The following is a 10,205-nucleotide window of genomic DNA, read 5'->3' as shown; positions in this document are numbered from 1 at the left end:
CTCGGGGCGGGGACCTTGTGCCATATGGGACCTCGGGACAGGACCTCGCAGGGAACCTGCGTCGGACCGGACCTCACGGCTGGGCCATGAGTCTGGGACCCCGAGAAGGGGACCCGAGCTGGGTGGGCCTGGGGGCGAGATACTGCATCCCAGTGCGGGCCCAACAAGGGAGCAGGGCGGGACAGGACATCCGGGAGGGGTCACTGCGCACAGCCCTGGACTTTTCATGGTGGGAACCCTGGGCTCTGAGGAGGATTGTTCCCCGCATGGGCAGGGTGACTGCTGAAGGGACTGCTGCTCTGACCCAGCCCCTCCAGCATTCTGGCCCTTCCACTGCCTTCCTGCCTGTTGTCTGCAGGGGCTCCCGCACACTTGACACTCCTCTGGTCCCCACTGCTTTCCAGGATTCGCCTTCCAGCTCCAGTGCCCACAGCTCCTCTCCTTAGCCCCCTGCTCCCCACTGCTCCAGCTCTTTGTCCTGTTTGTTTGCTTCATGTGTTCATGTCCCATTGCTGTCCCTACTTCAAGGTGGCAGGGCTGTCTCCTTTGCTGTAGCCCAGTGGCTGGCGCTTGGCAGACAACATGTGTAACAGGTCATAGCTCATCACATTGGTCATGGCTGCCACCCAGAGGTACCTGTGCAGCTGTTTAAGGAGGTGCTACTGTTACTCCTGAAATAAAAAATGAACTCAGCCCCTGAAGGAACACAAACGGATCAGAACCCAGTAGGGGTAACTGGGTTTGAGTCAGGGAAGTTTCAGGATGGTCTTTGGGCCTTGGAAGCAACACAGAATCTAGACAGGGGTAGTAGGGAAGCACTCTGTGGGGAGGGCATTGCGGGGGAATCTGGGCAGGCAGGTCCAAGTTCCTGAGTGGAGGAAACGTCCACCAGCGGGGGCAGTGTGTGCTAACCACCAGGATTTCAGAATTGGTTGGACTGATGGGGAAACCATTGCCTTAACAAGCCAAGAGGAGGCAATCTTCTACTGTGTTACCAGCTGCTAGATTTCATGGGACCTCGAAGACCAGCCAAGATGGTTCAAATGGAAGAGTCTGAAGATGGGAGGGAGGGGAGGTGCCCCAAGTACTACCACAACTACAGCCTGTGCCGGCTGAGCAGCAGATGCAGCACTGCAGTATCATGCCTGCTGACAGCTGACCCTCGCTTTTTTTAATTTTTAGTTGTCAATGGACTTTGTTTTAAAATTTATTTATATGTGTGCTGAGAATCGAATTCAGTGCCTTGCCCATGCTAGGCAAGCGCCTCACTGAGCTACAAACCCAACCCTGACCCTCACTTTATGACCACCTTCTTTACCTAGTAACTTCAGTAAACATCAACTAGTTGAGCAATGAATAAATGTAAATAAAGAACTTCTACTATGTTTAAAATTATAATTGTAAAGACGTTTTGAAACTAAGAAAAAATTTTCCAAAGTGACGAAAGCCATAGGACTGTTACTTAAGACAGTGACGTTTAGTGCATGCCCATTCTCTCTCAGTCTGCTAGGGTTTGAATGTACAGCTCTCACACGTTCCTCGGTTAACCAGGATGCGTAGAGATGGGTTGTCTCATTGCAAATTTTAATTCTTTCTTGCAGCCAAGAAGAATTAATTAAAAATCTTTCATGAGGGGACGGCCCCTGTGTTGTGGGTGCAGGCAGCCGCGCCGAACCGGCTGTGGCAGAGCGCAGCACCACGTTTCTGGGCAGCGGGATAAAGGGCGAGTACATGAAGCGCTACCAGGAGTCGCGCTGGGAGTGCGCGCCCTGCTACCGCGCGCTTCTGGAGCAGCGACTCGCGCTCTGGAACGCCTAGCGCGGCTACCGCGTACTGCGCCTCGGACAATGCGGACTCCCTGCCCAGCGCACAGGTGTGCAGTGCGCACTCGCAGACCCTGCGGAGACCTCTGCGCACCGGGAGTCACAGCGGCCCGCTGGGGAGCAGGGCACCGAGGCATGGGATGAGCAGGACGCGGTGCAGCCAGCACTGCCCGTAAAAGATGTAGAAGAAAAATCCGACCAACCAACCAGGAGGAAAGAAACCGACAAGTTACATGCAGGTTCCTGGAACCTCAACAGCAATCACGTACCTTATTTGCTAGAGGAAATAGGAAAGCGGCCACAAGTCCCCAAAGATCATCCAGTAAAAAACAAAACAAAACAAAAAACAAGCACCCTTTTTCTCTTTAAGGCTGGAAGAAAGACACTGGAAGACAGAAGACTCCCGACATCAGTGTGTGCCCAGGAGCAGGAGATTCATCGACCTGCCAAGAACAGGAGGCAGGTGCAGAGAAGGGAGCTGCTGTCAGAGGCAACCTGTGCGCTCGTGGAGGTGGAGAAGAGCAGAACGGGGAGGGTCCCTCCACAGAGAGACCTCGTGACAGTACGCGCTGCTGCTCAGCAAGCGCGCAGACACACGCCTGTCCCGAAGAGCTCACCAAGGGACCAGACAGTGTGAACTAGGACCTGGGCGAGACCTCCGTCATGTAAGGCCTCCCAGAATGGCCAGAGGCTGTTGTGTCGATGGATCCTGTCACGTAGCTCTGCAGTGGAGAAGAAAGCTGAAGCCATAGACGCTCAGCTAGCCCACAGGCCCCTGCGGTTCTTGTAAGAGTTTCTCAGAGACTCCCATCTTTGAGGTGCTGACACCAGATGCCTTGAAACAGCCATGAGGCTTCTGTCCCACGGGTGGTGCAGGTAGAAAGTGTCACCCATCCCAAGGGCCTTGACTCCACACTTGTGAGGTCCTTGTCCTGCATGAGACTCACATTTACTAATGCATGTGGTTTCCTTTGTGAGAGAGTACCAAGCAAGCAGCACTCACCACCACCTGGAGTCCACATGTGGAGAAGCAGGGCTATAGTGGCTACTGATAGGTAAAGAGGTGCTTGTGTTTCAGCTCACACAACTTTCACGTGGGTCCTGGTGTTCAAGGATTGGGCTGCAGAGGCCCAACTTCTCTGAATGGCTTCTGGGCACTCTCCAGTTTAACAGTGATGTTCATTCCAATGGACACAGTACCAGTCACTGTGTTTGGGTGGTCATGAAGTTGCTGTGGGTCAGTGGCACCTCCTTTTAACTACAGCTTTTCCCCTTAGAACATGTGAGCTTCAACCAGCCGCGGTGACAGGCTGTGGACTCTAGCCTCTCCTGCGATAGCCGGCAGAACTCGTACCCTGAAACCACATGGTATAACCTGGGATTGGCCCGTGGGAAGGCGCAGAGGAAGACGCAGTTAGAGACGCTGCCGCCTTCTCCCTCTTCTTCCGCAGCACTCGGTCTTGACGGTGTGATGTTCGTGCTTCAGGTTGAACTGTCGGTTGGGTCCTGGCCAGCACCTTTCAGGAGTGCAGGGACGGGAGCAGGCACAGCCGTGCTCCAGCAGTGCTGATCCTGTTTGCGTTTGCCTCTAGGGTGGAAGATGGTCTTCACGCTCATTTCTCAGGTGGTGGCCTCTCCACCGGCGAGGCCTGTCCAGGAAGGACCAGGGCAGGTGCTCTAGGGGCCGAGCTGGTGCTTGGCCTCCAGCTTAGCACCTCGGGGGTGAGTGGAAGCTGGTGTCGCATCCAAGGCTGGGCAGGCCTTGGTTCTCACTCAGGGTCTCCGAAGTCCAACGCTCTGGGCACACAGACCAGTTTCACTCACATCAGTCACCATCTTGTCACCGTGTCACGCTGTGAGTGTGCATCCTGGGAATCTGAGCACTTGCATGGTCTCGAGGTGGATTCTGTATGGAGAACGCGTCTTGTCATTAAGCAGTGTGCTCACCAAGAGGAAGTTCTACACGTTGTCTGACACCCTGGCTAGGAAGTCTGGTGAACTTTGGTTCAACCTGTCACACATCTTCAAATGCTGTGGCGACCTGTGGGTCACAGGATCCTGGCACGGTGGTGGTGTGGCTCCGGCAGTTTCACCCACTGGCTGAGCCTCAGGTTACATCTGACCATCGCAGAAAGATGGCTGGGGCGCAGGCCAGGCTCCCCGCTCCTCCAGGCCGGGGTCCACTGGACGCCTAGAAAACACACTTGCTTTCGTGCGCTTTCCCCCGAACTCCAGGCAGAAGTGAGCCTGGAAGGCAGATGGGCCAATTCCTCCCTTCTTTTTAAGTAGAAGACAGAGGAACAAGGTTCAGGATGTGCGTGAACGGCAGTACTGAGGGTGGTCCCTCTGCCCTAGCCCTCCACGAGCAAGGTCATCTTTCCCTTTTTCAAGGGCACAGTTTCCTCCAAGCCTATGAATCTTTGAGTCATGACAATATGATGTTCCTATTACTGGGGGTATTTGGCAGATGAAATGAAAGAAAAGCCTTCTGTGACCCCCCGCCCCACCCAGGGATATTAGGTGAACATAGCAAGTGTTCTCGTAAACTGGGGTGGGCCGGACACAAGTGCGAGAGGCTGCGGCAGGGGGATGGAGTGGGCAGGGCTGGAGAAGGGCTCTGCTGCCCGGTGGGCACGTGAGCAGCCTGCAGCCCAGGCTTGGGCTTTTAGATCCACATAGGGCAGGGTGGGCAGGCTCTGGGGCCCTGCAGTGGAGCATCTTCAGTGCTGGACCAGGGCCTGCTGCTGGCCTGCCTAACCGCTGGACTCAGAGTCCAGAGAGCCCTGCGCTCAGACTCCCCTCCTTACCCTGGGCAGAGGAAATCCCAGGAGGCTTCCTGGTCCTCCTCAACCCCACTGGAGCTACTAGGGAGCCAGAGGCAGAGTGCTGAGGAGTTGGTTCTGCGAGGACAGAGATCTTGCTTCACCCCAGCTTGGACGTTGTTAAAGGGGCATGTTAAGGGATAGCCACTAAGGAGACAGAAGTGTAGCTTCCCACCAAGTGGAAGTGGGAGAAGGAAGAGAGTGCCAGGGTTCCAGAGAAGGCCGGGAGGAGCAACCGGACCACAGGATGCTGAACCCTGAGAGCTGTGGAAACACGGAGTCATCCGCGGTCAGGGTGTAGGTCAGTGGGTGGACGCGAAGTGGATGTGTTTGCAAGAGAACATCTGCAGATGCAGACCAGGAGGGGCTTTGGCACGTCAGCCAGCAAGGCCTGAGGAAACTGGCAGGTGATGCTGGTGGCAGACAGGGTGGGTTCTGCCAGAAGTCACAGCCAGAGGCAGTAGGAGGACACAGAAAGCCATGAAGAAAGACACCAATTTGCTATGTGAAAAAGCTAAACTGCTGTGTGGTGCAAGGAAAATACCCTCCAATGCAGAGATGAGCTATGGTGGAGAGAAAACATGGGACGTTTGTAACTGAGCGGAAATTGCCAAGCGGGAGAAAGAAACTGCAAGTGACCCAAGGGTAACAAGGGAGACAGCTCTCGTTGGAGGCCAGGCCCTGCCTCCCTTGGCCTCTGGGAGGGAGCCCTGGAGTCCCAGCCTTGGCCCCCTGCAGCCTGGCTCCCCTGGGCCTGGGGGAGACTGGTTCACAGGCCAGGCCTGCACCCCACACCCCAGTCCTGCCTGCCTTGCCCTTAGCTCCAGCCTCCCCAGGTGCAGCTGCCTGCCACGCATCTGTACCACACCTGTGCCCTTCCACACAGCACAGAGCCCCAGTGCTCCCTGTGGCTGCTGTCAGCTGCCCACACCCCCAGCATGGCACCAGCAGGCACACCGTGCATGTGACTGGGACTGTGTGGGTCTGCGCTCCTCCTGCAGGAGTCCCTGGCATGAGTGTCTGAGACCGGGCAGGGGTCCCCTTGTTCTCAGCAGGGACTCCTCAGACAACAGGATTAGTGAAAGAGACACGTGCCTGTGAAGTAGCTGCCCACTCACCCCTGAGAAGACGCAGTTGGGTGTCAGGTGAGGAGAGCGCCAGGATGCTGCCATGGGAGGAGCCCCATGGCATCAGGTGAGGGGACATCTCCATCTCCCAGCCCACTGTGGGCAGCTGGGGCAGTGCCTGGGCCAGTGGAGCAACCAGACACCCTTGGCTCCATCACCATCACTGTCACCCATGGCCTGTGACAGGGTCCCCCAGAGTACCCTCAACTCTGCCCTTACAGGATAGTTCAAGTCTGGGGGTCCTGAGGTACCAGAAGCTCCCAGCCCTTGGGGATGATGGGGGAGGGCCTGGTGAGGGTGTGGTGTTCCCTGTGCCCTTGGCTCCAGCATTTCCACCTGGGGGGCAGGGTGTAAACTCAACACCTGTGTCTCCCTTTGGAAATCCACCGATGGCCCCACTGACACTAGACACATGCACCTGTGGCATTTACATGGATTTTGCAAATGTGTGACAGAGGCAGTGCATGGGACTCTGCTGAGCTCTTAAGGCCCCAGGGGCACAGAGCGCAGGCGTGGCGCGAGCACCAAGGAGTCTCCAGGCAGTCTAGGTTCTGAGAACCGTTTCTTCTGTAGAAATTATAAAATACAAAGTACAATTGTACAATTCTTCTTTCTCCTTCCAGCACATTCCTCATTACATCTGGCTTTGCTATTTTCAGCTACAGGGGCAGAAGCTACACAGACCTGTGGTCAGCACTTGCAGGTCATCCTGAGGCACAGATGGTGCCTCTGCACCCTTTGCATCTCAGTGTCACCCACCCTCACTGGTTTCTCAGGAGGCACGTGGTGACTGAGCATCAGAGCTGCAGCCTGGAGGATGGCAAGGTGCTGGCCAGATGCAGCACTGGGTCCCCACCTGTCCAAGGTCCACAGCACACGTGGGTGTCCCCAGCTATAAAGCCTACAGAGCAGAGGTATGGTTGCTGACTCAGTGTCCACAAAGCATGGCCTGCCAGGCAGCCCTCTCCTTGCTTCTGTTTGTCCTCCCACAGAGGAGACAGGCTGAGTGGCCCTGAGGGCAGGACTGTCCAGGCCTCCGGGCACCTCAGTTCTTCGTAGGTTCTGTGGTGCAGGGGTAGATGGGGTGTGTCTGGCTACTGTTGGCAAGCATGAGACATCCCTGCGCTCCATCTTCTTGGCCTCCTTTTCTTCAGGTTTCCATAGTTCTAGGACATGGGATGTGTTGACTGTGTGCAGTGTCTGTCTGCTGCACTCTCTGCCCTTCATCGGCCCTTGCAGAAGTGCTGGTGCCTCTCTGGGAGGCAAGCAGCCCTCTTGTGAAGTGCAGGGAGATGCTGAGGACCTGGCCTTGCCAAGCCCTCTGGGCATGCCGGGGTGGCACAGTCATCGAGGGGAGCGTTCTACCTCCTGGATGTGAACGGGGCTCTCCATAGTCAGGAGCATGGCATTTGGTTAGAGAAGGAAGGAAAAAATCTTGATCCATTTCTTAAGACTAAATCCATAAATTCCCAGAGAGCAGGGCAAAGCTGTGTTGGGCAGAACTGTGTACACAGGGACACTGGGCCAGTGGGGGCCGAGTGTGGAAGCAGGAGCTGGACTTGGGGGCTGCACCCATCCTGACTCTTGCAGGAGGTGGCAGGAGTGGAGGCTAGGAGCCCTCAGCTCCCCGTGACAGAGCAGCACCTGTGTCACCTTTGGAAAGGCTGCTGTGGCTGGGCAGAGTGGTCACTCTTGACCCTGGCTTGGGTGGGTGAGTGTTCTCCTCTGTTCTGGGACACATTTGGCCCCATTCCTGCACCAGAATTCTTCTACACACCAGGCAGAAAGGGGGCCGGGCAGAAGACCCGTCCTGCTGACCAAACCTGAGTTTTGACAAAGAGGATGTGTATCCCAACAGCTTCTGCTTAGCTGGGGCTGAACACTGACCCCTCAAGCCACCAACGAGGACACCCAGGAGGTGGAGCCTGGGTCCACACCCAGCAGGCTTCAGCATTCCCAAGACCCTGGGTGGGTGAGTCAGAGGACGGATGGCCCCTGAGGAAGAGGTGGGCCCCACACAAAAGAAACTCGCCCTGTGGGTGGGCTGTGGAGACCCTCCCTTTCTGATTTCCTGGAGTGGACACTATATGAGTCCAGAACATGCTGGCAGCAGCAGCTTCCTCACCTGGAAGCCCCCAGAGGGCACAGCCTTCTGTGGGCTCCATGCCAAGGTGCTTTGTGCCCAGGGACAGAGGAGCAAATAGTCCTCAGCACCCCACAGGGAATGCTGGGAAATTTCTGGAAGGAATGGGGTATGACTAACCCATCCACCTCCAAGCCAAGTGTGGCCTCAAGCCCTGACTTGGAGCTGCAGAGTACCTGCCACACACCAAGGTGAGGGACCTGGTGCCATGGCCTCCAGATCCTGCCCAGGGGTGGACGTAGCCACCTCCCCCACGAGGCCAGCTTCACCTGTCGTCTGTGTGCCTCAGATGTCCTTCCAGCCCTCACTCCACACAGGCAGGTGGCGGGGGGGCCTCAGGGGGCCAGGAGATGTCACTGGAAGCTTCTGATGGTGGCCTTGGGGGCAAGGGTGTTGGCCATTCCCTTAAACATTTTAATTTCTCAAAGAGAAACACTGCCCTCTTTGAGACTCGAGCTTGCGTGTGTGATCACCTGTGATACCACACGAACTGAGTGCCCCACAGCACAGGCGCCACCGTGGTCTGCAGGGCTGCCTGGAGCAGCGCCATCAAGGGCATTGCTTGGACAGGCTATGGTCACACCCACCGCCTGGGGGGAGGTGGCCAAGGCAGACTGAGTGTGGACGGACGTGGCCTGCAGGAGAGCCATAGCTAGGGCTGGAAGGCCGAGGTGCTTTTGGGGAACATCCTGGGCATGGCTCCCTGGCCAGAAGCAGCCCATAGGGCTGAGTCCAGGGGCTCGCGCTTGACAACAGGGGAGGCCCTGGGAGCTCTGCAGTCACAGCCCAGAGCCAGGTGCTGGCGCTCCGGGCAGCTGGGTGTGCAGAGGTGGACGGGGCGCTCTGGCTCCAGGCAGGCACAGTGTGCAGGGAAGAAGGGGACCAGTTCCCTGCTGGGTCCAGAGGTGGCCTGGTTGTTGGGGTGAGCCCCCATCATGCCACACGCAAGGCGTGGGGTGTGGACCTGGTGCCTGCAGTCCAGCTCTGTCTTTAGGTGCATCCTGGTAGGAAAAGTGACCAACTGTCTCTTGGCTGTGTTGCCGGCTCCCAGCCACATCTGGCTGGGGGTGCAGATGTCCACTGTGTCCTCAGACCCAGAGTCATTTTCCATTTTGATTGGCACTTCCAGCAACAGCGCTGGATTGCATGGGGCCCCCGGGGGTACCAGCAGGCCAGGCAACTTGGCATCCTCTGTGGAGTAGCCCACAGCTGGGAAGCACTGTGCTCCGGGCACAGGAAGCCTGTTCTCTAGGCCACCCTGAGGGATGTGGCAGGGAGGGTGTCCCTGTCCCTGCTGGAGGTCCCGCAGGAGTCTGCTCGGCCGGCTGCAGTAGGCACTGGGTGCAGGGCCTGGTAGGCGGGAGAGGGGTGAGCTTCTGAAGGTAGTTGTGCCGCTGGCACTGAGCATGCTCTGGGTGTCTGGGCAGGGGACGCAGGAGCCATCGGACATGCCACGCATGGACAGCATCTCGCTCCTGCTGGGCTGCAGCTTCGGCTTGGCACCACCAGCCTGACCGTGCTTCTCTGTCATCCAGCTGGGGTGCCTCGAGGGTGCGGGCATCTCGGAGCAGCAGCTGTATGCCTGCGTTTCCCTCCGGCCCCTCCCTGACGCACAGCCGCTCAGCACCCTCTCCCGCTCTGCTTCTTCCCCATCCCTGCAGAGCAAAGACAGCGTGGGGCAGGGCGACAGGGTGAAGGGCCTCGCCTGGGCCTGACCTCTCCCGGAGCGTGCGGAGGTAAATCTGCACGGGTTAGCCCTGGCTGAGTCTGCAGGGGCAGCTGCAAGCCAGGCCCAGGCCACGTGGTCCCTGACGACCACCCAGCAGCCTGCAGGCCTGTGCCCCCTCCTGTCCTGCCCCTCAGCTCCCATGGCCCTGAAGCCCAGGCGGGCTCGGCCCGCTGCCCACCCCGCCACAGGAGCCATTTCTCTGGTGCATAAGCCCGTGTCCAACAGCAGCTGGCTCAGGTCTGCCACCGTGGGAAGGCTGTCAAACTGAAAAGCAGCTTCTGCAGCCAGACCAGGTGTGACAGGGGACCATGTGGCATCAGGACCACACCTGCATGACGGGAGACTGACCCAAGAGTGACACGCGGTAGTCAGTCTGGGAAGGGAGATGACCGGTCAGGCCCGAGTGGCAGGAAGAGGGCAGCCAGGTGGTGTGGGGGGGACAAGAATCTCCAAGCAAAGCCCACGCCTCCCACTGTCTCTGGGTCTGGACGCCCTCCAGGCTGGGAGGCTGTGTGGACAGCATCGATGGCAAGGCCTGCCCACCATCAGCCCCTCTCTGCA

The 10,205-nt window shown here is 57.8% G+C and overlaps 1 protein-coding gene across 2 annotated transcripts in view; it reads right to left on the bottom strand.

The window, feature by feature from the left end:
* Positions 1 to 6,317: 6,317 nt before the first annotated feature.
* Ahrr (aryl hydrocarbon receptor repressor) overlaps positions 6,318 to 10,205 on the bottom strand; it is a 78,479-nt gene continuing 74,591 nt past the window's right edge. For both annotated transcript variants that reach the window (XM_047555890.1, XM_047555891.1), the window contains one exon: positions 6,318 to 9,570. In XM_047555890.1, coding sequence (XP_047411846.1) covers positions 8,568 to 9,570 — 1,003 coding nt within the window. In that variant the 3' untranslated portion in view covers positions 6,318 to 8,567. The remainder of the gene's footprint in view (positions 9,571 to 10,205) is intronic.

Source organism: Sciurus carolinensis, chromosome 6 (genome assembly GCF_902686445.1).
Source record: "Sciurus carolinensis chromosome 6, mSciCar1.2, whole genome shotgun sequence".
Taxonomy (NCBI): Eukaryota; Metazoa; Chordata; class Mammalia; order Rodentia; family Sciuridae; genus Sciurus; species Sciurus carolinensis.
The sequence above is the reverse complement of the archived record's forward strand: the minus strand, read 5'-3'. Positions and strand labels throughout refer to the sequence as shown.